The sequence below is a fragment of the Hetaerina americana genome, unplaced genomic scaffold, assembly GCF_022747635.1.
Source record: "Hetaerina americana unplaced genomic scaffold, ioHetAmer1.1.p SCAF_3, whole genome shotgun sequence".
Classification (NCBI taxonomy): Eukaryota; Metazoa; Arthropoda; class Insecta; order Odonata; family Calopterygidae; genus Hetaerina; species Hetaerina americana.
In genome coordinates this window covers 38,347,279-38,375,179 of record NW_027286874.1, presented here as the reverse complement: position 1 = coordinate 38,375,179, position 27,901 = coordinate 38,347,279, and the positions used below count along the sequence as shown (strand labels likewise).

General features: G+C 36.4%; 2 protein-coding genes across 2 annotated transcripts; one reads left to right on the top strand and one right to left on the bottom strand.

Moving 5' to 3' along the window:
- Positions 1-7,389: 7,389 nt before the first annotated feature.
- Dbp73D (putative ATP-dependent RNA helicase Dbp73D) lies at positions 7,390-24,480 on the bottom strand. Its single transcript, XM_071587571.1, has 11 exons — positions 24,311-24,480; positions 23,715-24,234; positions 22,978-23,131; positions 22,395-22,525; positions 19,405-19,588; positions 17,856-18,089; positions 16,366-16,554; positions 13,973-14,294; positions 12,387-12,552; positions 11,117-11,254; positions 7,390-7,507 (listed from the first exon to the last, which is right to left on the bottom strand). The coding sequence occupies exons 1-11, from the start codon at positions 24,331-24,333 to the stop codon at positions 7,418-7,420; spliced, it is 2,151 nt and encodes a 716-aa protein (XP_071443672.1). The 5' UTR covers positions 24,334-24,480; the 3' UTR covers positions 7,390-7,417.
- A 68-nt stretch (positions 24,481-24,548) lies between these two features.
- Positions 24,549-26,555, top strand: Lamtor2 (Late endosomal/lysosomal adaptor, MAPK and MTOR activator 2). The gene is made up of 3 exons (XM_071587572.1): positions 24,549-24,774; positions 24,845-25,007; positions 25,850-26,555. Exons 1-3 carry the CDS (start codon positions 24,707-24,709, stop codon positions 25,997-25,999), a joined length of 381 nt encoding a protein of 126 aa, XP_071443673.1. The 5' UTR covers positions 24,549-24,706; the 3' UTR covers positions 26,000-26,555.
- The last annotated feature ends 1,346 nt before the right edge of the window (positions 26,556-27,901 follow it).

Sequence of the window (27,901 nt, the reverse complement as noted above, 5' to 3'; positions counted from 1 at the left end):
AACCGACTTATGAAAGTTTAACTTCCGACTACTTCTCGCCCTGCTGAAAAATACCGACTCATTCGTCCTACTTCGGGAAGACAAACACCTTTGGGCTTCATAAGGACGCAAGTCGTGTCAAGATAAGGTTCATCGGGGCTTGACTTACTTCGTGCGCATAACTCGCCACCATGTAATAGGATTTGCATCCATCAACTAAAAGCACCTAAACAACACTCTGGCGTCGAAATAATTGACGCCTGAGAATATTGATTGCCTCACGATACCGTCATATCATGCCTCCGATGATTTTGGGAGACCCATTAATACAATTACCTAAATTACCTAGGACGGAATGTACTTGGGATGGTGCAGTGGCTAATGTACTATCTTCCCCCTGAAGATACGGGTTAGAGTCCCGGAGATGGCCCCGAAAGGTTTCCCGTCCATAATTTCACACCAAACTTTTATAATTCTTTTAGAATCCATGTCTGAGTAAACTAGAGTTCTTAAAGGCGAAGTGCTCTCCCTAATAGTGCGTATGCATAGCTATATATATGGTTAGAGGAACAAGGGAATGGTCTATGTACCGCTTGGTAGCTTGTGTTCATCCAAAATCTACCTTAACCGGTAAATTATATATATCTGTATATATATACATGTTAACATTAAAATAGATATAAGGAAAAGGGATAGGAACACAGGTAAAAGACAAACACAGGAATGCTAGGGAAGGTGGAATCGAGCGGATCACAGGCGTTAAAGGGTTTCCTTGACCGGGGCTTGCCTTGAACCACGGATCTTTGACTGGACATATTTATAACACTACAGCATAAATGGAAATATCATTTTTGGCAAACATTTTTTTTTATTTTCGCTGTCCCGAAATGCATAAATTTTAATAACAAGTATTCAAAGAAATTCTTGATTACATATTTTGAGAATTTATTCCCGAAAGCTTAACACTTCACAAACTACCAAAAGTTATCTTCCACGCAGCACGTAGTCGTTTTCCGCGTGCCAAATTTGATGAGAGGAAAGGGAAGAGTTGGGTAATATTCGGGCCCCTCCGCAAGTCAAATATTTTTCGGAAAAGGATTCCCCTCCTCTAAAAATGTTTTGCTTACCTTTTCCGTTTGGGAAAATCAGATGATATACAGGGTTCGTCCGGAGAATAAGTGTACTGATTTTTCCCGCCGCTCCAGGCGCGCCCAGCACCGCTCTGACGGGCTGCGATTGGAGGGGGGTATGTTGGCAAGCGACGCTGAAAAAGGCAGTCGGCTCCGAGCTGTGGTGTAGTGAGGAGCTCTGTTAACGCGAACCTCCACGCTTCGACCCACGTCACGGAACGCGATGCCGAAGTTTTTGGAGCAGCGTTATTCCATCAAATTTGCGGTAAAGCTTGGGAAATCGTCTACCGAAACTGTCGGTATGATTAACCAGGCTTACGGGGAGTCAGCCATGCCCAGAAACATGATCTTTCGGTGGCACAAGATGTTCGTGGAGGGCAGAGAAGAGGTCGACGACGAGTCTTCGAGAGGTTCCCGATGATGCCTTCGCGGGAGCCTTCCAGGAATGGGAACGCCACTGGAACAAGTGTATCGACTCACAAGGGTCCTATTTTGAGGAATATTAGCTTAAGATATGTAAAAGTGTAATAAATTTTTTTTCCTGAGCTCAGTACACTTATTTTCCGGACGAACCCTGTATAAGTCAACTCTAGTTCTTCTCAATAGTCATCATTGTGGCATATTTTATCGATAAATATTTTAATATGGACATCATAATTTATTATTATCGACAAATTGTATTCTTTATCGTATAAAAATTACTAACGGGGTTTCACAGTTATGTACATCTGCATTTTTTTAGCATTTGCATCCATTTAGGCGAATACCCTATCTTTTCTTGGCAGTGTAATCATTGAATCCTGTTAGCTTTCCATGCATGTAGCCACTCGGGCCCTAGACCAGAATGAAAATGGTAAAAAAAAGATACATGAATGCAATGGCCGGTATGGTCATTGGAAAGCGGATTTTTAGGTTCTGAAAGGCGTTTTAAGTGACTAATATTGTCTCTTTCTTTACCTCAATTAGAATATAAAAATACTTCTTATAATAATATTTTAATTAAGGGAAGAATCGTTTCCGACAAATATCAACTTTAAAATCACGAACACACACAAGGCGCCAGGGAAAGAAATGACTTAATTTTCAAAACAATATTAAAAATATTCCCTAAGCAACAAATAATTAAATGAATGAAAGTGTTTTATAATTAAATATTCTTTCCACACAATGCAGACTATACGACAATTTCACTCACCCATTGTTACATTGGCGTTTCATGCTGATTTAGGGAACAATACCTCGGCCGTCGAGGTGGCAGGGGATACATTTCCGAACTTGGCGCCCGCCACCTCAGAGTGACCGTGGCGTGGAGAGAGAGCCATCGAATAAATACTCCACGCGCCGTAAAAAAATATGTACTAAAATCTGTTTTCACTGTCCATTCCTTTACAAAATACCCTTTTAAATATGCTCATGCACAAAAGGCATTAACGTCGAAATAGGAATTTTTAAGTGCTATAAAATGTAGGTTTTCGGGGTTAATTATACGTGAAAAACGTTTTGCCTACATTGTATCTTCCACGAACTACTCTGGAAATGAATAGGTTCTAACCGAAATATCCGCGGTATAATGATAACATAATACTTATTTTAGATGTAGAAAATATTCAGTCATACTTACTACATAGCTTACATACATAAGTACTTACAAAAGCTTACGTGCACGGTTGAACGCCTGACATTGTACTTTAAATGCAAGAGGAATGGAATGTAGTAAAAGGAAAAGTAGATAAATACGGATACAAACAATGTTTAAAAATGTATTCGACGGAAAGTGCCTTCAAAGGTGTGCGCGGAATGCTAAATGCGACATTGCAAATTTTAGCATTGCTATCGACTTATCATGCAGCAGCTCGTGAATTTCTTTTGAAGAATTCAAGCAAACCACTCTACACGGCGAACTACTCATAAGAATGCTAGTCGACTAACTGCATCTAATTTAAATCTGCAAGATTTTTTTCTCGGAGAGAAAGGCAATACCTTCCAGTGAAAAAACTAGGTCCAACGCATGAATTCCTCAGATTTGTAAAAGACGAGAGCAATGAATTGCCACGAGGTCCGTACCTCGGCACCCTTATGAATGCTAAGCACGAAGTAAACGGTCGCGACAAGATGCGAGCAAAATATCGATCGCTCTCAACTTGCTCGTAAGAAATGCCTGCGCTCGCGACCACCGAGGGTCAGCGTTCAAAGAGTCAACATGGGTAATGCAACAATTTCAGAGCGTAAAAATCATTCGCCTTGACTGGGACTCGAACCCAGATCCCTCAATATCCGGTCGAGTGCTTTAGCCACTTAAGCTACCGAGGCGTCCTCTTAAACTCTGAAATTTTGGGGCTTTTAAAGGAACTAGATGTTATGACGAAATACCGTACATACAATGTCACATGCATTCGTAGTCGTGCGCGAGGCGCCACTGTCCACGAGGTTAAAAGCCAACTTTAAACACGTATGGTGTTTTCCCTTTGACAAATTCCGAAGAAACTGCGGGAGATGCCGCAACAGTAACTTTTAACGGAGTCATCCGCTAATGTGCATTTTAATGCAACAATTTCAGAGCGTAAAAATCATTCGCCTTGACTGGGACTCGAACCCAGATCCCTCAATATCCGGTCGAGTGCTTTAGCCACTTAAGCTACCGAGGCGTCCTCTTAAACTCTGAAATTTTGGGGCTTTTAAAGGAACTAGATGTTATGACGAAATACCGTACATACAATGTCACATGCATTCGTAGTCGTGCGCGAGGCGCCACTGTCCACGAGGTTAAAAGCCAACTTTAAACACGTATGGTGTTTTCCCTTTGACAAATTCCGAAGAAACTGCGGGAGATGCCGCAACAGTAACTTTTAACGGAGTCATCCGCTAATGTGCATTTTAATGCAACAATTTCAGAGCGTAAAAATCATTCGCCTTGACTGGGACTCGAACCCAGATCCCTCAATATCCGGTCGAGTGCTTTAGCCACTTAAGCTACCGAGGCGTCCTCTTAAACTCTGAAATTTTGGGGCTTTTAAAGGAACTAGATGTTATGACGAAATACCGTACATACAATGTCACATGCATTCGTAGTCGTGCGCGAGGCGCCACTGTCCACGAGGTTAAAAGCCAACTTTAAACACGTATGGTGTTTTCCCTTTGACAAATTCCGAAGAAACTGCGGGAGATGCCGCAACAGTAACTTTTAACGGAGTCATCCGCTAATGTGCATTTTAATGCAACAATTTCAGAGCGTAAAAATCATTCGCCTTGACTGGGACTCGAACCCAGATCCCTCAATATCCGGTCGAGTGCTTTAGCCACTTAAGCTACCGAGGCGTCCTCTTAAACTCTGAAATTTTGGGGCTTTTAAAGGAACTAGATGTTATGACGAAATACCGTACATACAATGTCACATGCATTCGTAGTCGTGCGCGAGGCGCCACTGTCCACGAGGTTAAAAGCCAACTTTAAACACGTATGGTGTTTTCCCTTTGACAAATTCCGAAGAAACTGCGGGAGATGCCGCAACAGTAACTTTTAACGGAGTCATCCGCTAATGTGCATTTTAATGCAACAATTTCAGAGCGTAAAAATCATTCGCCTTGACTGGGACTCGAACCCAGATCCCTCAATATCCGGTCGAGTGCTTTAGCCACTTAAGCTACCGAGGCGTCCTCTTAAACTCTGAAATTTTGGGGCTTTTAAAGGAACTAGATGTTATGACGAAATACCGTACATACAATGTCACATGCATTCGTAGTCGTGCGCGAGGCGCCACTGTCCACGTTGTTGCATTAAAATGCACATTAGCGGATGACTCCGTTAAAAGTTACTGTTGCGGCATCTCCCGCAGTTTCTTCGGAATTTGTCAAAGGGAAAACACCATACGTGTTTAAAGTTGGCTTTTAACCTCGTGGACAGTGGCGCCTCGCGCACGACTACGAATGCATGTGACATTGTATGTACGGTATTTCGTCATAACATCTAGTTCCTTTAAAAGCCCCAAAATTTCAGAGTTTAAGAGGACGCCTCGGTAGCTTAAGTGGCTAAAGCACTCGACCGGATATTGAGGGATCTGGGTTCGAGTCCCAGTCAAGGCGAATGATTTTTACGCTCTGAAATTGTTGCATTAAAATGCACATTAGCGGATGACTCCGTTAAAAGTTACTGTTGCGGCATCTCCCGCAGTTTCTTCGGAATTTGTCAAAGGGAAAACACCATACGTGTTTAAAGTTGGCTTTTAACCTCGTGGACAGTGGCGCCTCGCGCACGACTACGAATGCATGTGACATTGTATGTACGGTATTTCGTCATAACATCTAGTTCCTTTAAAAGCCCCAAAATTTCAGAGTTTAAGAGGACGCCTCGGTAGCTTAAGTGGCTAAAGCACTCGACCGGATATTGAGGGATCTGGGTTCGAGTCCCAGTCAAGGCGAATGATTTTTACGCTCTGAAATTGTTGCATTAAAATGCACATTAGCGGATGACTCCGTTAAAAGTTACTGTTGCGGCATCTCCCGCAGTTTCTTCGGAATTTGTCAAAGGGAAAACACCATACGTGTTTAAAGTTGGCTTTTAACCTCGTGGACAGTGGCGCCTCGCGCACGACTACGAATGCATGTGACATTGTATGTACGGTATTTCGTCATAACATCTAGTTCCTTTAAAAGCCCCAAAATTTCAGAGTTTAAGAGGACGCCTCGGTAGCTTAAGTGGCTAAAGCACTCGACCGGATATTGAGGGATCTGGGTTCGAGTCCCAGTCAAGGCGAATGATTTTTACGCTCTGAAATTGTTGCATTAAAATGCACATTAGCGGATGACTCCGTTAAAAGTTACTGTTGCGGCATCTCCCGCAGTTTCTTCGGAATTTGTCAAAGGGAAAACACCATACGTGTTTAAAGTTGGCTTTTAACCTCGTGGACAGTGGCGCCTCGCGCACGACTACGAATGCATGTGACATTGTATGTACGGTATTTCGTCATAACATCTAGTTCCTTTAAAAGCCCCAAAATTTCAGAGTTTAAGAGGACGCCTCGGTAGCTTAAGTGGCTAAAGCACTCGACCGGATATTGAGGGATCTGGGTTCGAGTCCCAGTCAAGGCGAATGATTTTTACGCTCTGAAATTGTTGCATTAAAATGCACATTAGCGGATGACTCCGTTAAAAGTTACTGTTGCGGCATCTCCCGCAGTTTCTTCGGAATTTGTCAAAGGGAAAACACCATACGTGTTTAAAGTTGGCTTTTAACCTCGTGGACAGTGGCGCCTCGCGCACGACTACGAATGCATGTGACATTGTATGTACGGTATTTCGTCATAACATCTAGTTCCTTTAAAAGCCCCAAAATTTCAGAGTTTAAGAGGACGCCTCGGTAGCTTAAGTGGCTAAAGCACTCGACCGGATATTGAGGGATCTGGGTTCGAGTCCCAGTCAAGGCGAATGATTTTTACGCTCTGAAATTGTTGCATTAAAATGCACATTAGCGGATGACTCCGTTAAAAGTTACTGTTGCGGCATCTCCCGCAGTTTCTTCGGAATTAGTCAACATGGGCTTCAAATGAGACACACCAACTCGTTCCTAATCCTATCTCGACGACTCTACATTTGCCATGTCGTGGGCATTTTAGCGTAATAAGTTGGTAGCTATGGAACAATTACTTTTCAAAAATAAAAAGTTACGACACACCAAAACATATTAAACACAAGAGGCCATTCCTCTCACCCTGATGAAAAAATGACACTGATTACTTAAATATTTAAAAAGTGCGTTTATGTATTTCTTTTTTAGGGTTGATTGTGCTTTGTAAGTCATATTGTTGAGATGATATACGTTCTACATCACCACATTACAGAAATTTCTTTGAAAATTACATGAAGTGAAGAGCCATACCATACATAATAGGTCACCCATGTGGTAAAAGAAGAAATGCTTTCATTGAACTTGAAGCAACATGTGCAAAACTAACAATGCATTGAGAATAAGTTCGATATCTAGAAGAGTAGGCATTCTCATTTGTTCGGAATATCTTAAACGTTACTGGAGCAAAAATTTAAAAGAAGGATTAAAATAAAATCAAAATTTATCAGCATACTTGTTACTTTCAAAATGCTTCCCACATTCATTACTCAATAAGGAAATAGGAGAAAAAAGGGCAAACATCAAGTTCAATTCCACATTAAGGCTGCATGCCAATTAAGAAGGGACTCTTCACAAAAGCAATAATTTGAATAAGATCCTCGACCACCTCAGAAAAAAGACAGTGCGTTGGAGAATATTAAAACAATTTTAACTTGAATAAATCACTTTTATTATTAACAATAAGAAAGTTACTTTTTCTTTGAGTCCTCATTTGGATGGCTCTTCTTTGTCTTTCTTTTCCTCTTCTTCTTTGTCTCAGTAATATTCTGATGTTCATTCTGAAGAAAAATGGAAAATAACAATTAAGTGATAATGAAATTTGGATACTGAAAACTTGTATTATTTACAACAAAATGACTGGTGCTCATTCCCATAGTTAGTGGTGTGGTGTCACTCCTTGTAGGGAGGTGGATGATGTGGGGTCAGGAAAGGAAGGGTAGGGAGGGAGATGCAACAAAAACAGAGTCAGATGAACAGGTGGAAAGAACTTGAGTCGAGCAAGAAAGGAAAAAAGAAGCAATACATCCACCACTGTGAGTAATAATAAGTTAGGGAGAAAGAGAGAGAGAGATTAAGAGGAGGGGATTGAGGAGGACCGCAAATTAGATATTTCTTCATCCCTAGTTTTTAAGCACAAAATCTTCTGCTTCGATACAAAAAATATTTCCGGAACGACAGAAAATAATTTTACTATAGCTGTATGCACTTAAATTAAACAGCTCATAGCACTGCAAGGAAACACTCCTCTTCATTTTATTGACGGCAATCAGCATAAATGATAAGTAGCAGGAAAAAGGTAAAAAAGGTCAAGCTAAACTGAAAGGATCCATATTCATTAAAGCTGATCCATGTTGATAAAAAGTCGCTGATAAATGAAATTTTGTTAAGTAGTAAAGCATCCTTAACAAATCCCATCAAAGTCATAAGCCATTTTGAAAATAGCCTCGTATAAATGTTACAAAAGATAGATACCATGTTATTGCCATCCAACATACATATTGTACACTTAATATAGTTCCTATTTCTGAAAATTCAGTTTTGGAAGAAGTTTGAATGACAAAACCACCTTACATTTAAAATTCCAAATAGACTATCATAGTCCAATAAAAGGAAAACCACATTCATCAGTATCTGTTTCAATGCATAATCTTCATAGAAATAAATAAACTACTACAATTTTGATGATTTTATTTTTACAAAAACATCTAACTGGATTGTTTAGCTCTCGAAAAGATACTTATATCAACTGGAATGGTTGACAGCAGAGATTATTAAGCATCGAAAAAACTCAGTACTCTTTGAGTTGATTTCCATATATTGAAACACGAATTCAATAGACTTCACAAAATTAGTGAATGAAGTTCCCAAGGAAAAATATATCACAGTATGAAATGAAATAATCTTAAAATTTTTATGCTTACACAATATCTTATATGATCAATAATGCTTGGGAGGTTCTGTGGGCACAATTATAAAAAATTAATTACAATCAACATTATCTATAAACATTTACTCAATTTTAAGATCATAAAATGATAAAATATCACCACAACACAAAATAAAAATAATGTTGATGCCTTATTAGGCTCTTAAAAAAACATTTTGGGCATCTACAAAGTGCATGCAAGAGTAGCTCCACAGAATAAATATAAATTATCAAATTTTGATAACTTTGTGCCACCTAATCACCCACAAAATACTGAAATCATGTGAGAACTTAGCATCACTTGAATTCTCAGCTGGTTTTCATAGTTTTGATTGCTTATTTTTGGAGCCTAAATGTGTGTAAACTACCACAGGAATAACCCTTAAGGTTGCTTTGATAGGCGAAGGTTGAGCTCACTGACATCAAGGCCAATGTCATGTCAAATTCAAACATCTAGGCAAAGGGGATTATTCCTTTCCCTGTGCCACCTGGGGTTTCTCAGCAAAGTCACCCAACTTGGGTGAAGCTGAAGGTGTCCAGAGGCATCACTGGGAATCGAGCCCAGCCCTCTAATCCCTGGAAGACTGTGTCCCATACATATACCTGACATTCCTAAATTTTTTGATCTATATACTGAGCTAAAGTGGGGTGGTTATACTTGCATTCAGAAAAAGTGTAATTCAGCCACTGAACTATATTGAACGAATCTTTGGTGTAACTTTATTCTTTTTTGCCACTCCTGATCATATGTATGAAACTTTATAAACTAGTTACTATCCCTTTACATACCAAGATCACGACTCATTAAAATTACTTCAGCATCATGCATACAGCTTTGAAAACTTTTCAGATTTTGCATAAGTTGATTAATTATTTGGGGCTTTTGGATGCTAAAAGTTATTACACGCTGTACTTTAATTTTTTCAATAGGTTATTTTACATGTGAAAGTTGACAGTTGCGCCGACAGGAATCCATACTTCAACATAAAAAACATACCTTGTAAGATGCAATAAAATACATAATTTACCATTTAATTACAACACAGGGCAGTGATGGTTTTTCCACCTCTTTCTTTCCACTGACATCTCTGCTTTTACTCTCAAATAACTTATTCCATTAGTGTGTTTTTCATTAAGAAATAAGCTGCATTTTATTCCAACCTTATATTTTGATATCTATATTGAATATGTTTGTAATTTTTCACAGAAAATTATTAACTCTTTTAATATGGACATCAATCAATTTCATGAAGTAAGGCCTGAAAGTATGAAGTATATTTGTATTTTGATGTTTACTAATAATAATAACATTATTGGGAACACCAACAAAGAGGCATCCGCACCATAGATCTCTTTCCAGAGCACTGATGTGTTACATTTTTACTGCTACAGGATGACCTATTACTAAGTGGAAAACTCTTTACGCTAGCCCCTGACCTCTGGTGGTGATTCCAAGAATCTTTCAAACTACCCTCGTATAATGGCTATCCCACTTAAGTAAAATTTAGCTTCCTAGTTTCGTAAATAACAATCCTGAATGTAATTTCATTATACTTTATATTTAACATCCTTTATGACTTGAACAGGCAACAAAGTAATGTGACTGTAGAGAATAATATATAAGAACTTGCTGACATTTTGTCGTTCAGAGAATATTTGATTGAAACAGCTTAGCTCTACTGTCACCCATCAAAACTTCCTGCTTGCTGATAACTGCGGTTTTAGCTGTGTTTACTTGTAAACAGTATTTCACTCTAGTAGTAGTAGTATTAACGAGAGCCGAACAACAGCTGAGGTCATTTGCGCCATAGGGGATGAACAGGAAAGGATGAAGGGTGGAGAGAAACCTGGCGTCGACATTAGCCTACTCTTAACAAAAGGTGCCAAGGGGTCCGCAGTGTAATGTCCCATCCGACGGACAGCGTACTCACACAAAGTGCCCTCCACAAAGCACCTCATGTAGGCATCAAGATACTCTGAAAAATATTCAACACCACCGGGGTTTGAACCCGGGCCCTCTGGGTGGGAAGCCAGTATGTTAGAAAAACATAATTTATCTAAAACATGTATTAACTATAACATAAGTCAGCATATGTGCACTCCAATACATGCACCATCTCAATCCCCCTTATTTCACTCAATAGTCGAGTACTAGAGCAGTGTGCCGTATATTTGTTCGTGAAATATCTCATATTGCAATAAATCTGTAAAATAACCGATTTGAAATCACCCAAGTAAAATAATTAATTCTCTATGCCACTCAATACATTTGACTTATAAAATGGCAACCAATTATGACACTCAAATGACTATTTAATTATAAAAGTTCTGCAGCTACTTGAATACTGGAACTAAATATCATTGATGAACTTAAGATATAAATATACCAGAAATATTCATCAAAAAAAGGAAGTACAACATCAAAATGTTCAGCAATCTGAGAAGACATGAAGGAATTTACCTGAAGAATATCTTCCATAGATGCAAGAGCCGCCACAAATTTTTCATTCAGGTCAGATAAAGAATCTTCACTAATTTCAATTTTTTTTCTATCTCCCATTGCTGGTCCTCCAGAAACCATGCAAGCAAATGGAGTTAGCTGCGAAAGGAACAATATATTAATGGATTTTTCTAAAACATGTATTAACTATAACATAAGTCAGCATATGTGCACTCCAATACATGCATCGTTTAAATAAACATTTGAAAATAATCATGGATATTATAGAAATATAAGTAACATGGATATGACCAAGAAAAATATAGTTCAATACCCAAGACTGATAAAAGGACAGTTGGAAATTTAAGATTTTTTAAGCCTAAGTTCAACCAGTAGAAAAAGAAATTAGCTAGAATTATAAAGACATTAATTATTTTCATTTCCAAGTCATTATTGCAATGGTTCAATTTGAAAAGATCCAAATGTCATTCCTGAGTTACAATGAATTAAAAGGCTGTATTCTCATTAATCCCTCGTATGTTCTTTTACACTGCAAATATGGCACTAAAAATACAAAAATGAAGATCTCAAAATTTTATTTTCACCTATGAAAAGTTATTTTAAATATTTAACATCACTTAGATGCAAAAGAAAATCCACACATGAGATAGAATGATTATTGAAGAAAATTGTTACAAGTTGAATGTTTGTCTGGTGATAACATACAGTTAATGTTAAGGCATGCATTAAATTTCACATACATGCAATGAATGTACCATGAATTCAATTTCAAACATATTCATCCAATTTCTGAAATTAGGACTGGCTATAAGCCAAAACAATCACCCATTTAACATTATATGATATTTGTGGGGGAATTAACATTCCAGGTGTATCTATAAGATGTAATTAAATATTATACATTTACAATAAAGAATTTAAAATGATAAAAAATGAAGTGCAATCAAATTATTGCGAATTTCTTCTATGGTTTGAAAGATAATTCAGGAATATAATCACATGCATTAATGTTCACCATGAGTTACTTAAATTACTTCTACTAGAACAAAATAATTCATAAAAAGGATTCTGATTTAGATCGTTCCTTTAATATAAAAAAAGGAATATTTTTTTCAATTAATTATCATTTTGGCAATAAAACTTGGTTGAAATGTGGCAAATTAATCGACCAACGGTATTTCTTGCTCATATAGTAAGACCTGACATATCAACCGACTGCTGCTTATTGGGTAGAGGTGACAAAAATGTACCATGAAAAACGTTTTCATACCTGATTTGGAGTTAAAATTGTAATGGCACACCCAAGATGTCCTGCTCTTCCTGTTCGTCCTATTCGATGAATATGGTTCTTTGCGAAACGAGGAGGATCATAACTGATTACCAAGTCTACTGAAGGCACATCAACTCCTCGGGCAAGAGCATCAGAACACACAAGGCTGGAAGAATAATTTTATTTAACATTAACAACTAGGGTATCAAATAATTTCAAATTAATTAGACATAATTAGTAGTGCTACATTTTGTATTTACAAACTTCTCAATTGATATTTAATCCATTCCTTAGCAAAGTGAAAAATTGCAGTGCAATGCTCTAACACAAGGGTACCTTGAAACGTTCTCGGAAACACTGACTGAAGTCAGCACTAGTGCCAAGAGTTACCCACATAGTAACAGGTCATCATTTTTGATTAAACACATTATGTGTTATTGCTCTGGGAAGAGACCTATAGAGTGAATGCCTCTCTGTTGTTGTTCCTGTGTAGTGATTTGTGAAGGTGAAACAAATTTAGATTCAAGCAATGATTCAATACTTCATAAAGAAAGTTATGAAAGCGAAGGAAATTCATGCTGAATTTCAGAACACACTGGGGGACTGTGCTCCTTCATATTCAACTGTTGCCAAGAGGGAAAACAAGTTTAAATTTGGTTGGGACAGCCTAGATGATGATCCACATTGTGGTCGGCCAAAATGTGCTACAAAGAAATTATTTCAAAAGTGCATACAATGGTCATGGAGGATCGTCGACTAAAAGTGCAAGACATTGTTGAAGCCTTGGGGTGGTCCTCTGAGCGAGCAAATCATGTTTTAACAGTGGAATTGGATATTATAAAATTATCAGCTAGATGGATTCTGCGACTCTTGATGCAGGATTACAAACATATCGGAATGGAAATATCCTAACAATGTTTGACCTGTTTCAAGAGCAACAAACAAGATTTGTGCCGGTTTGTGACTACAGATGAAACTTGGGTCCACTGCTATACCCCAGAAGCCAAACAGCAATCAGTGCAGTGGAAACATGTTCATTCACCACCAACAACTAAACCAAAGGCAATGCGGCCGGCTGGAAAGGTGATGTTTCAGTTTGCTGGGGTGCGAAAGGGATTCTGCAGATAGCTTATCTTCCCGCTGGTCAAACAATTTACTGGACAATTCTATGCTAACTTTCTGGACCAACTACAGCAAAAGGTATATTAAAAAAGGCCAGGTTTGGCAAGGAAGAAAGTCATCTTTCATCAAGACAATGCACACCCTCTTAAGTAACATTCAGATTAAGATAACATTCCACTGTGGTGCATTGAAACACCAAAAGAATATTGCATCTTGCATGGCCACAGGCTACAAATATCTGATTAAAAATAATAAAAGTAATAGCATTTGGCATCCATTAAATAAAAATGATGATGAATTTTATGGTCGGTTTTCATGTGTCCTTCCAAGAAAAAATCTCAGGATATATGCTACTGTACATTATTAAATGGACTCCTCCTAATTCAAGACTTTCCAAGAATTGTAGCAAACCTTCCATAATCCCCAACATAAGAAAATAAAATACATTTAATCAATTTACTCACATGTTTGTTCTCCCCTTTATGAAGTCCTGAAGTACTTTCTCTCGACTTTGTACTGACAAATCAGATGAAAGGTGAGAGGAAGTGATGGTGCTCATGTTACCATCCCATGTCACTAGGGAAAGTAGCAAGGCTAGGCGCATGGAAGTCTTTCGTGTTCCTACAAAGATGAGGACCCTAGGTGTATTGGAATACAGCACCATCCGCTGCTGAAGAATCCACAACAAAACCAGTGGCTTTTCTGATTCACCATTATCAACTACCACATATTCTTCTGAGAGTTCTTTTGGTGTAGTGTAGCTTAACTGTTGATCCGAGGTGGCTGCTGTTAATTTAAAAAAATGACATAAAGTAATTAGATATACAGGTGACAACCCTGATAGTTGGGGGTTACGCCTGGCACAACCAATGTATATTTTAGCTTATTCATTAGTAATGATGCACGTGAATATTGGGATGAACAGCTGTTACAGACTTTTACAACATTTAGAAGATTCATACAGAAATGTGCTTCATTAAATCACATGGATCCTATGAAATTTTAAAATTATTCTCCATGAATATATACTGGTAACAAACAGATAATGAATTCAGTAGCAACTACAAGACTCAGTCCACTGTGCTTGGGTTTGCAAATGGTAGTGAGGGCAGGGCCTCTACGATAGTCATCACTTGAAATCCTTACAAATACAAGCTGAGACCATTAGAAAATAAGATTTAGAAGATGAACCCAACAGTTAGTATTGTTAGAATGATGTTAAAGTTACGGAAGCTGTCACTGGGAAGAATAAGTCAACAGTCTGTATGATAAATTAGAGGAAATCACAAACAATATTTCAGAAAGGAAGCAATATTGACGGGGAATTGGAATGCAATGGGCAGCAAAGAAAGAGATGGGAGGGTACAGTTTAGGAATCATAAATTGGTATAGTTGCAGAAATAAAGTAATCAAGTTCTGCAAGAGAAAGGGTTTGAAATAACAAAAAACTTGTCCATAATATCAAAAGGAACAACATATTTTCTACAAAATTGCAATGTGAAAAGGTAAGTTGTTCATTCTGTCATTATGGATGACACACAACAGTTTGTTAGGAAAATAGTCAGAGCAGTCGTGGCATTAGAGAGGAATGTCAATTCTTTTTGGTGAAGACATATGGAGTATAATGGATCTGTAACCCAGTCTTTGAGGCAAGATAGAGAGGATTTTGAGATGTGATAACTGGGATGGAAGAAAAACATAAATTTAACAGGCAGGAAGACTAACAATGAACATAAATTTTGAATGTTGTAGGTGAAGATAGGAAGTTGACAGGGGAAATCTGAAAAAGGCAGTAAAAGTATGTGGAAGAAATATTGAAATCCATAATAGAAGAGAGAATGTATGATAAGCATGGCAAAGGAAGGAAGAGGCTTTTTAGACAACATAGAGACAGGTAGACGGTATAAAGAACTGAAGAAAGATTGAAAAATAAGAGGAAGTTCTCAAGATAAGTAGGAGAGTAATCCTAAAAGTAGGGTCCACTAATCCTTGGGAATGGAGAGAAATGATTTGTGTGGCTGTTGGCTATATTTTTGTCATTGCTGTTTCCCAAACTCCCAAAAAAGCATATGCGCACCTCCCTGGGATGCTCCGTCTTGGCATGGCAGCCGTTAAGAATGGAGCATCCATTTGAGGCTACCACTAAGCGCAAAGTTTGCACAGTTATTCGATTTATGAACACAAAAGGCATTGAACTGACTTATATTCATCACCGATTGTGATGTATAAGTGTATGAAGAGGTACCCATGAATGTCAAAAATGTTGTCATAGGTGACGAAACCTGGGTGCTCCACTCCACAACACCAGAGACCAAACAACAATCATGCAATTGGTGGCATTCCATTAGTGGAAAATGAACATTTTTTTTGTGTTCTAAAAGAGTAGGAGACCTCATTTTTGGGATCACTCTCGTACAAATTCCAAAAAACTGCTGGTGATGCTGCAACAGCAACTTTTTTTTGAGGAGACATCAGCTAATATGCATTACAATGCAACAATTTCAGAGTGTGAAAATCATTCGCCTTGGCTGGGATTTGAACCCAGATCCCTTGATGTCTGGCCAAAAGCTTTAGTCAGTTAAGTTATTGAGGCATCCCCTTAAATTTTGGTGTGTAAGAGGACACCTTGATAGCTTAACTGGCTAAAGCTTTTGCCCAGACATCGAGGGATCTGGGTTCGATTCCCAGTCAAGGGGAATGATATTTACACTCTTAAATTGTTACGTTGTAATTACTCTAGTGGATTATAATGCATTAGGGGCCATCCAAAAACTCCCTTTAGTAGGTAGAATAACTTGAAATGAAAAACAAAGTTAATGCAATTCAATCAACAAACTGAGTAGTGATAAACACTTACATTTATCTCCTTCCTCTGACTTAGTTGATACACTCAAAAATAATTTAGGCTGAAACAAGGAAAGAGCAGACAGCTTTTCTGGATCATGAGATAAGGTAGCCGAAAAGAGGAGTTTTTGAGGTGGTTTGCAAGGATTGAGTAAAGAATTCCGGAAAGTTGACACTGATGGAGGAAGCGATCTTGTCACCACTGCAAGAAATAGAAAGAGATAATTTCTATAAATCATGCCACGCACCACATTCTCAATTTTATCTGAATTCACCATTTTATTGCTCACAATTAATTATGAAAATAATTTTATCCACAGAAATTAGAAATATTAGCATTACCTTTGATAAAACAAAATGATGAAGTAAAAATAAGAAATTACGGTTTTTATAGTTTAGAGCAGTAAAATTGGGTAACTAAAAATACATATGTTATATGAAAATGAGACATACATATAAGTTTAAAACTTATGGTTCACACTGGCATGCGTATCATAGACCGTCAAAGATACCATGAAAAACAATGAGAATGTTTATACTATCCATTATTAACAAATTAATCTAGTATGCCTGAGCCACCCTGCATTAGTTTTTGTGTTTTATAAGTTCTACAAAGATTACCCAAGGGCAAAATTTCAACATTTGTTGCAGGTTGCTCCTTTGAGATGCTTGCCCTTGAAATTCATATTTTTTGAAAATGTTACAAGTTTGGTGGAAAAACTACCAAGAAGTACTTCTAACCCAGTCTTTCTTTTACTGTAAATAAGGTTAAAAAAGAAACAAAAATACAGACTTCGACCAAGGCTATATTAAGGGAATCTATGGTGAACCCATTAAAAAATTAGACAGTTGAGGAATAATTCAAGTTAAAATCGGGAGATTTCATCTGGAATACTCATAATGGACAAGTCTGCTTTGATTCCTAAGTAAATTGAAGATCTTAAACTTAAAGGAAACTTCCAAACACAAATCTTTTTAACAAAACAAGAGAATCCCCATCTCATTTACATCCATCAATCAGCAAGAAAAAAAAAGATGAATAAAAAAAATTAAGCTGTAACATGTAATACAATACACCACACATCAATCAAATTATTACATTTATTCCTTTCATCTTTTCTTACAAGTATACACTCTGTAAGATCTCTATAAATCTATTCCAGTTTTTCAAAATAGTTACAAGAATTGTATTAAGAACTATACAACCTAATCTTTCATATCCCCATTTTTTGAAAGACAATAGAAACAGTTATGAAAAATTGACCAAACCAATTACACCAAAATTGACCAGAAATCAATTAAATCACTACATTTGTACAATTTGGCTTTTGAGATGGGAGATCTAACGGTGAAATTGATAAATTATTAACCCACATTAATGAGGCACTCATTAGTGAATGAATTTATTTTAATTTTTGGAGATGAAAAATACTACCAAGCATTACTGATTTGAGCCAATGCTTTCAAATTAACTTAAAATACGATATAAAATAAGATACTCACATCTTCCATTATGCTCAAGATGGTGTACTAAATGGGAGAGCCAATCATTCTGACCTCCTTCAGCTACTCTGTCTGCTTCATCTATCACTAAGAACTGAAGCTGTTTCAATGATATTTTTCCAGTTGCTGAAGACATCAAGGTTGAGTCATTAGATAATTTAGAATCTGCCCGAAGGTGAGCGACTAGCCTACCTGGTGTTGTCACAAATATATCTGTCTGGCAACCTAATAACTCTGTAAACAAGAACGAAAGAAATACAAAATGAATACCTCAGCGTACTGAAGATTTTCAACAATACACGGTGGCACATCAACTTCCCAAAGTTACTATGGAAGTAGAATACATAAAAGCAGATAAAATCTAAAGAAAAGATGATTCTGGATGCTATATAAAGAAAGCAGTCTGCCCTGATTTCTTAGGTGATCCAGATAAGCTGTAAAAAATGTAGAAAAAACAATTTTATGATTATGATTACACAGGAGATTCAGGATATTTACACACATCAATTTGAAAAATAAAAATAAAAAAGAAAAATATCTTTTCTTTTTTAAACATCCCAGATTAACCTCTCTATATTCAGAAATTAAAAACAAGGCTAAGTTGTACACAAAATCCAAACCACAAAGTTTCATTTCGCAAAGAAATAAGGTCACATCCCTCCAGAATTTAAATAAAAGCAGAACAATTGGCCTCAACATATTAATTAAGTCAAAATCCTTTAATATCTTGATTTACTTTTAGATAAGCATTTTTCTTTAAAAAAAAGATTATCACCATAAATAGCATCTGCAAGAAAATAAAAAGCTGCACTTTTCAGATGTTACATAAAATAGTTACTGCCTATTCACATTAATACATGCTTAGCCTATGCTAAATCTTTTATAAGATGTAGCACAGCTATTTCGGAATCTTCCAAATAAAGCGTTGTTAGGAAAACTAACAAAGATATACAATGGAATAACAAAACAAATAATGGCAAGAATATGAATTGAATAAATGAATAGCCGTAAACAGTTTACCTTTCAAAACAAAGTACAAATGAGGTTAGTCGGCTAACATCACAAATCAAAGAAAGGGGTGAAGGGTAAAAACGGAAAGGGATGAGAAAGATGACTGGTAATACACGTATTTCAGCCACAAAGTAACCCATTTCAGTGTACTGAAGGTGAATCATCATGACAACACAAGTTGAAGTGAGAGCCTATCAACATACGCCTCACCTAGACCCTTTAAATCTGCAGGCACTACTCTGATGGTCTTGCCATTGACCCCAGTAAGAGACTGGGTTGAATATATTCCACCCCCTGTTACTTAAACTTTTTATTTTAATATAGGAATATATGGGGTAGTTGTAGACATGATGTATGAACTTAAAATGATTTGCCTCTGACAAACCATCAATTGTCTAATACTAATAAGGAAAAAATCAAAAGAAAATTGGAAGTCAAATATCTGTAATCAGTAGAGGAGGTATATAATGTATAAGTTGATTAGTTTAAATAAGCACCCATGGTATATCAAATGATTGTCAATAAGCTCCTCACAAACCTCCTTGGTTTACAAGCAGGCTGTGTTCAGCAGCAAAGGATTTTCCACCACCAACAGCGACTGTGACCTGCAAACCAGTCCCAGCACAATATTGCCGGAAAACACTCCCAACTTGTTTGGCCAATTCAACCACTGGTAGTACAACAAGCACCCTAATCTCTGGGATCAGTCGATCCATCAAGGCCTACAGAGAGAGAGAGTAGAATAAAGAAAATATATATTCAGAGAAGAGTATCTGTATTTCTTGAAGAGTGCAGGAAAAAAATTAGGAATATAATTCATTGAGAAAGATAATTGCAAAAATACCAATTTAGAGTGAACTGTTATCTGAAAAAAACTGTATCATGTAAATACTATGTAAGCACTATGCAAATACTATGTATCTAGCTAACAAATAAACCCAGCTAATTTTGATTGATTCATTTTAAAAAAATCTTGCAAGTGCAATTTATTATTGAGCATAGAATGAATGAATAAAAGCATTACTTGTAGGTTCATTTAAGGGGCCCAACTTTGAATGCAAACATACTAAGATCACAAGGCCTGCTTTGACAGATTTAGAAATACTTACTTCTTGACCAAATATACTTTCAATTAATACATACATCTTACTGTCAAATACAATTCCTAATGTTAAGCATGAACTTTTGCAGAATCTTAGGCACATAAAAAATAAATACGAGGGTGGTCCCATAAGTACCCAACCTGACCTCAAGATGGCGGTAGTTGTTTGAAAAATCATTGTAATAGAAAGTATGCAATCTTTAGAACATATACTTCACATTTGAAGATACCCTGTTGTTTAATATTTGTTCGGCAGCCGCCAATAGTGAATGTTTTCAGTGAATTTGTGAAAATGGAGAAAATTGGTCATCGTTATGTGATACAATACTTTCATTTGAAAGCCCAACCAATATAAAAGCTGAACTGGATTCTACTCTAGGTGAGTCTGCTCTTTTGTTTACAACAGTAAAATATTGGGTAAGAAGGTTTAAAGAAGGTCGTACGAGCTGTCAAGATGACCATCCCATTGGTCAACCAAATAAGGTGATGACTCCAGAAACTGTGAAGAAAATCTACAACGTGATACTGGTTGATTGTCGACTGAAAGTGCGCGAGCTAGCAGACATAGTAGACATTTCAAAAAGTGAAGTACATCGCATATTAACTGAAAATTTGGACATGGGAAAGCTGAGTGCAAGATGGGTGCCGCGTTTGCTCACACTCGAGCAAAACCAATATCGTGAAGATGTTTCAATTGAGTGTTTAGTAAAGTTTCGCAGCAATAAAGTGCGAAAAGTAAAGAATTTGCACACAGTTTCATGTCCATGGATGAAATATGGGTCCATTACTTCACACCCGAGACAAAAGAACATCCAAAACAATGGATTGAAGGGAAGGGAAAACCGGCTCCAAATAAGGTGAAGACCATTTCATCTCTAGGCAAGGTCATGGCATTGGTTTTTTGGTATGCGTATAGGATAATTTTCATTGACTAACTTGAAAAAGGAAAAACTATCAATGGGGAGTATTTTGCGAACTTATTGCAATATTGTAGCAAATAAATCAAGCAAAATCAGCAGCATTTGGCTAAGAAGAAAGTGTTGTATCATCAAGACAACACACCAGCTCATAAATTCGTAAGGAGATTGTGTTGAAAAATAAATACATATTTTAGGCATTTGGCTAAGAAGAAAGTGTTGTTTCAACCAGCTCACAAATCTGTTATCACAATGTCGAAATTCATGAATTAAAGTTTTTATTGCTACCTCATGCACCTTATTCGCCAGATTTATCCCCCTTGGATTATTTTCTGTTCACATACTTGAAGGAAATGGCTCGGTGGTCAAAGATTATCTAACCATGAAGAAGTGATCTCGGCAGTTAACGGCTATTTTGAAGAGCAAGGCAGTTCTTATTATAAAGAGGGTATCGAACTTATTAAACATCACTGGGAAATGTGTATAGAGCTGAAAGGAGATTATGTTGAAACATAAATGCATTTTTTTCCAAAATTTTTGTGTTTTCTTGGTTAGGTCAGGTACTCTTGGGATTATCCCCCTAACTAGTAGGAAATCATGGAAAAGCACTCATTAATTTCATTGAATTTAACCATGCTACAACTGGTTTAGATGCCTAAGTGTCATCATTAGATGCAGTTTTTGATATATCCAAGTTCATTTATAGGAGAGGGTGGGTGGAGTGCTATCTGGAGTTAAGATTGATTGTCCCTTATGGAATTGATGGTTAGGTGGGAAGAGGAGAATAAACTGTTGTAAGGAAAGACAGTGGGTATGTTCAGTGTGGGCTGATGTGGGAATGGAGGATAGCTGTTTGTCGATGACAATTCCATTGTGCCACCCTAACTTCCCTCTTCCTACCCTACTAATAACTCTGCACTCCAAGTGTATTTTTTTCTCCTCCCCATCCCCCAGATACCAAATAATCCCCAAATCTGCCACATGACCAATAGCCACAAGCCAATAGCCAGTCACTCCAACTTTCCTGCACCCACCCACACCTTCTTGCAAGTATGTGTATATAATTGGACTCGTGAATTTCAAAAGTGGTAGCATCAATGATGATAATTAAATGTTAAAACCAGTTACACTATGCATAATACTTGAAATGGCTGTAAGATTTTTAATGCTGAATATAACATTGAATTTTAAAAAGTTGAAAAGAAATTCCTCCATACAAACAAATAGTGAACTCAGTAAAACCCCAAAATTGTTGAATACGCAAATTAGGGGATTGGTTTTGTTTCACTTTGTAAATACCAAAGTAGAATTCAAAGAAATATTATTTGAATACAGGAGTATTATTATGCCATTTGCATTGTCAGTTCAATTCAAGATATCATTTTCTTTGTCACATTGGTTATATTCTAGGAATTCAGATGCCGAAATGATACAAAGCATTCTGCCACATTAGAAACTGCTGTTAATTTTTTATTTCATTCCCTGGAAATAAATGGTTATGCCCATTACCTGAACAACTGGCAATACAAAAGCCAAAGTTTTTCCACTGCCAGTAGGAGCAGAAACACACAAATCTCTCGGCCAATGATAGCGGCACCTTAAATTATTCTCCAATAGCCATGGTATAACTTTTGCCTGAACTGAAATGATGAAAAATACATTCTTACTATTAATTTTTCCGGCTATTAAGATTGAATTCTTCTGAAAATTCTACACTAGATAAAATTATAATTAAACAGGACGTGGTAAATAAAGACTAGGTCAAAATTACTATATACTTTCTATTCATACTACAGTTTTGGTGATTTCAACATATAAATATCACTTCAAGTAATTCATCAAGATTTAAACATTGAATTCCGCAGTGAGAATAGAAAAATTGGTATAAATGAATAATGCATGGTTATTTCTAACTAATGTAACAAATTTCCACCAATAAAAGGTCGAATATTTGCTCTAAATAAAAAGAATTCTCTTTCAGAATATACACTATTACAATTTAAACTAAATATATCATTATTGCTTAACTGTAATTAGTTTTTCATTAACTGAGTATTACGTAAAAATCATTAGAAAATGTGGCATTAAATACCTGGAAAGAAGTGCGTTATTCCATTTTTTCTTAATGTCTTAATGAGTTTCTGGTCCAGCATACCTTCGTAGTTACTTAACGGATCTTTAAAGTTCTCTAAGTCCACGGGGATGGCAACTGGATTTTGAAGCCAAGGCGGCAACTTTTGGCTGGCCTGTGTCATTAAATACACAGAATATAAATTCAAAACTGCAAGGAGGGGAAAAATGTTCGCACCAACTAATATTAATGCCTCCTGGAAAATAGGGCAATCTTGAATCAGATATTGAATATTAGAACCAGCGTTGAACCGCCAAAAGACGAGATAGAAATTTATTAATAGGTAAAAAAGTAATTCCTTAAATTTTACCTTTTAAGTTTTAATTGGTTTTATTATATTATTACAGAATAGATAAACTAAGATTCCAGGAGTTAACTCAGTCAGGTGAAGGCAGGATAATTGGATAACACACAATTACTTCACGTGACATTATATTAATAATTAAATGACGAACAAAGTCATATAATGAATAATCGTATCACACTTAACGTAATTGACATTGACAGCCAAAGGGCAAATGAGGTGAACACACTACTGCCGTGCGTGAAATTGCCTCAAACTATCTGGAAATATATCTCAGTAACATGTTACACTAAAATAAAAAACCGTATAATATTATGATTATAAATATAACGATACCACTTTAAGAATCACAAAGCCCCATCTTTGACGTTCGAAGGAATACCTTTATAATTACCTTTACTAGGCCTTTAAAGGACTCTGTGCCGATAACGGTGAAATTTTCAACTGACGACACATTATTCCGACGCATTTTACCAAAACTTTTCTCGTCGTTTAATGATTCTTGCCCTATTTCATTTACAGAATAATCGATAACGCAATCTGTCTGGGACTCAAAATGGGAATCCACTAATTGTTCTTCATCACGTTCACATGCCTCATTTACTTCAGAATTTTCTGGCGAAGACAAAGCACCAGATTCTTCGTCGTCCGACTCCCGTTTGCACTTAATTTTAGATTCATTATCAATAACATGCTCACTGAGTTTTCTCTTTTTAACTTTTTTCTTTGGAGGCTTAGATGATTCCTCAACCCTTTTGATTTTAACATCGGGACTAAGTTCTTCTTTGATTTCCGCATCATGTTTGTGGTGTTCTTTTAAGTTTTTCCTTTCTTCTATCCTTTGAAGGAGCTTTTTCATCTTCAATTTAGGCTCAGTAGTTTCATTCTGCCCATTATTATTCTCCCCCCAATATCTAGAAGTATAAAAAAGATACTCAATAAACATGGCAATTCATTGAAAACAAAAAATAAATAAGGAGTAATTATTACCTATTTATGACAAATAACTCCATTTCGACAAACTATACAACACATTGACTTCTCTCTCTACGAACACATTTTAAGAGAGCCGGTAGTCCAACGAGTTCGTTCCCAAATCCAAAAGGAGAATCCATTCGTTTCAGGTCGTCTCTCAGGACAAATCGGTCCATTTCGTCCAAACACAAAATTGCGATCTAAACAATCTAGTAATTTCGTCATTCGTTTGTTTGAATCTCGTGACAGCTGTAGCTCACACATGAAGTATATGAAGCCTTCGTGCTCGATTAAATTTCATTAGTTCTACCCACAGGATTTTGGAAAGTTCGCATTAGTTTGTTGAATATTAGGAAATTCTTTCATTCACAACACGCATTCTGTTTCTTTATATAATTAAAGTTCAGAAAAATGCTGAAGCCCAAAGCTTTAACTCAAGTCTTGAGTCAGGCCAATACAGGGGGTGTGGAAAATACACTGTACGTAAGTTTTTTATGACATGCGTCATTTTGTGCTATCATAATATTAATCTTAAGTATGTTATTACAGTCTACTCAACCATGAAGGAGCACTCCTGGCATACAGCGGCTATGGAGATAAGGATGCAAGAGTTACGGCAGCAATCGCTAGCAACATTTGGTCTGCCTACGAAAAAAATGGCAGAAATGCATTCAAAGAGGATAAATTGCAGCTCGTTTTGATGGACTGTATGGTAATAGGCTGTATAATTTTTAAATACAATTTAGGGTGTGTAGTCGAGAGTAACATATTATGTTAGTAGGGCACTGGCGCTATTACTCCCCTAGTTCCCTGTAAGTATAATGTTAAACTGGAAAAAAGGAAGCATTACAAGTATAACGAATCTTCTGCTTTAGTTCATAATATCTTAAACCAAAATAAATTTTCCTAGTGGCCGTGGAATTGGCACTGCCATGTTGCCTTTGATACGTCTGCCACCTCAGTTTGGGCAACCCAAATTCCGCCTCAACTCAAAGAATGTCTGTGTAAATGTGACGCGGAATGGCGTTATGAAATGAAAACTATGTCAGCTTATGAAAAAGATGGGCTTATTTCTAAATTGGATAGGGCATACTTCTTTTTATTTTTTTGGCCAACAGAACCCTAAAGTCAAAAATTGAATGAGAGTTGATTAGCTCCCAGTGCCAGTTTCTAAATGCGCAATGTCAGCGTTTTCCTATATTCTTAGGTGGCTAAAGTAGGTATAATATTCTAAGGAAGAAATTTTAAGTTTGTTAATTGTCAGAAAAAAGAATAATAGAAAGCTTTTTTCAAATTCTTCACTCCTTTCCTTCCAAAAAAAACTCTTGGCATTTTCCGAACTCCATTGTAAAAAGTTAGGGGAAATGGGACAGGCATAGCATATGGTGTAGTATATAAATGAAAGAAACTAACTTCAGCCCACAGAATGTTTAATGTTCCAAAACAGACTTCAAATTAATCGACAGTTTTATTCAATATGTGATCTTAGGAATGAATTTTAAATTAAATGATTTGCTTTTATAGTAATTATTATATGGCATCATTTTATTTTAGGAAGGAAAAGTGGCCATTACTCAAGTAGCAAATGTACTTCTGTGCTTGTATGCCAAGGATGTTGTGGGATTTGGACTCCTCAGGGCCAAAGCTAAAGCCCTCTCCGAATATTTAGAAGGACCATTATTGCAAGTTGCCAGCTCATACTGAAATTTTCTGCATCAAACCACTTAGAAGAATGTGAAAAAATGAAGTTATCTTCCTCAACTTTTTTATGCTATTTCTTGTACAGGTTTTTCTGTGTATTTCTTGTACATATTTTTCTGCTTAGGAGGCTCTGATGAATCTGAGAATTGGGTCCTTCATCATACTCATCTGAGTTGTTATGTGATCATCATAGCAGTTTCTCAGAAAAACTATGACATATTTGTTAATTTTGAAATTTACTCTCCACATGTGGTATTAAAAAGTAGCGATTATTGATTATCTTTTAAATTCTTATAAATTAGTTTTTTTGGTGGTGTGGTAGTACTGTCATTGTTGACAACTCTCCAAGTGTATGGCACACATGAAATTGAAAGAAAAAGAAACTTAATGTAAGTAATCTTTATATTTCCTTTCTGAGCAAAAATCCTGTTTCAACTATGGCGGATCAGAGTTATAGAGTGTAAAAAAATGTTAAGCTCATCATTTCATCAATGCTAATAATTAATAATGCACCTATCATTAATTATATGACCAATAAACTGAGTAATGTTTTAACCTATGGGGAAGTTTTTTATTATTTTTGATTGCACTGAATAATAGTTCTGAAATAATTCTTCATAAACAATAAAACTGAACTGAAAACTTTGCTGAAACTTCATTCAAAATGGAAGTTCCAAAGCCTTCAGTGTGCTGTTTTAAAATTAGAATCTTGTATTTCTTCTTGCCTTTATCAACTGCATATATTTATGTCACGAGATAAAATTTATTCAGCAGAGAAGAACATCATCAGAAGACATTCCACTATGGGTAACAATCATTATCCTCGTTGTGGGTTGAGAGGACTTTCTCGGTTTTAGGACACTATATGGCTTTCTGGAAACTTAGTTACATAAGCTTGTGTTGGGAATAGCAAACTGATGGTGCTTCTTGAAGCAGGAGGGTAATGAAATCCGTTAATTACCCTGGTCAAGAGAAATACCTGGAATTTTGTGTGGTAGAGGGTGTGGCAAGAGAAGAAAAATCTATTAAAACCTTGATTTGACTTTTCTGTAGACATTGACGTGTATCAAACTATGACTCCCTAATTTTGTATTCAATTGAATGGCTAATGATATAATTCAGTGTTTTTAACTCCAAATGAATTTTTGGATGAAATATTCAAGAATCTTTTTCCTGAAAAAATGTTATTTAAAGTTTTAATCACAAAGATTGATTGCTAGTCACATTGGAAGTTAGTGGAATTCCAAGATTTACAAAATGTGGGGTGAACTTTTATTGAAATGAAGCAAGATATCAATGCTCCTTATGTGAGGTAGAAGTTGGGTTTAACCCTTCTGGTTTCTATTGTACATTATGAAAGGAGCAACTATTTGTATTTTATACTTGAAGAACTTTTGTTTTAATATTTTTTGTCATTTTCAAGCATTGTGAAAAAAATCAAAATCAGTTTTCAGAGTATCAAGAATTAGGATTATGAAATACTCAGATTATCGCTATAATGCTATCAATGGGTGAACCTTCCCAGCCTTCCTCGTTTTCACACCAATTGAAAGACATGTGAATTTCAGCGGTATGGAAAATACAGTTGTAATCAGTCACTTTTGCACCCAAGTTCCATTAAAAACTCGCATGCTATAAGATTTCACTGAAAATTCCAGGAATTGAGATTGATATGGTTGGAAAAATGTCACAGGACACACTATAAATCCTTGTACATTGCACAGGTATTTCAGTTAAAATTCTATATTTAACAAATAGCAAAACAGTTTTATGCTTTGTGCCACCACATGCTAATGCATAACATTGTGAATGCTAAAGCAGTATTTTTACAATAATGATTGGTTATTTATGCACCCTAAATTGACAAATCTGGGACGAAGAATATTATCTGTTTACTATAGTTTT

Bases quoted from the DNA above. Each gene is read 5' to 3' on its own strand.
- Dbp73D (XM_071587571.1), bottom strand. From the start codon at position 24,333: ATGGAGTTATTTGTCATAAATAG. The intron at 22,526-22,977 runs GTATTTAATGCC...TCATCATTTCAG, and splicing joins AATAACGCACTTCTTTCCAG to TTCAGGCAAAAGTTATACCA. The intron at 19,589-22,394 runs GTAATGGGCATA...CTCTCTCTGTAG, and splicing joins TTGTATTGCCAGTTGTTCAG to GCCTTGATGGATCGACTGAT.
- Lamtor2 (XM_071587572.1), top strand. From the start codon at position 24,707: ATGCTGAAGCCCAAAGCTTTAACTCAAGTCTTGAGTCAGGCCAATACA. The intron at 24,775-24,844 runs GTACGTAAGTTT...ATGTTATTACAG, and splicing joins GGGGGTGTGGAAAATACACT to TCTACTCAACCATGAAGGAG. The intron at 25,008-25,849 runs GTAATAGGCTGT...ATTTTATTTTAG, and splicing joins TCGTTTTGATGGACTGTATG to GAAGGAAAAGTGGCCATTAC.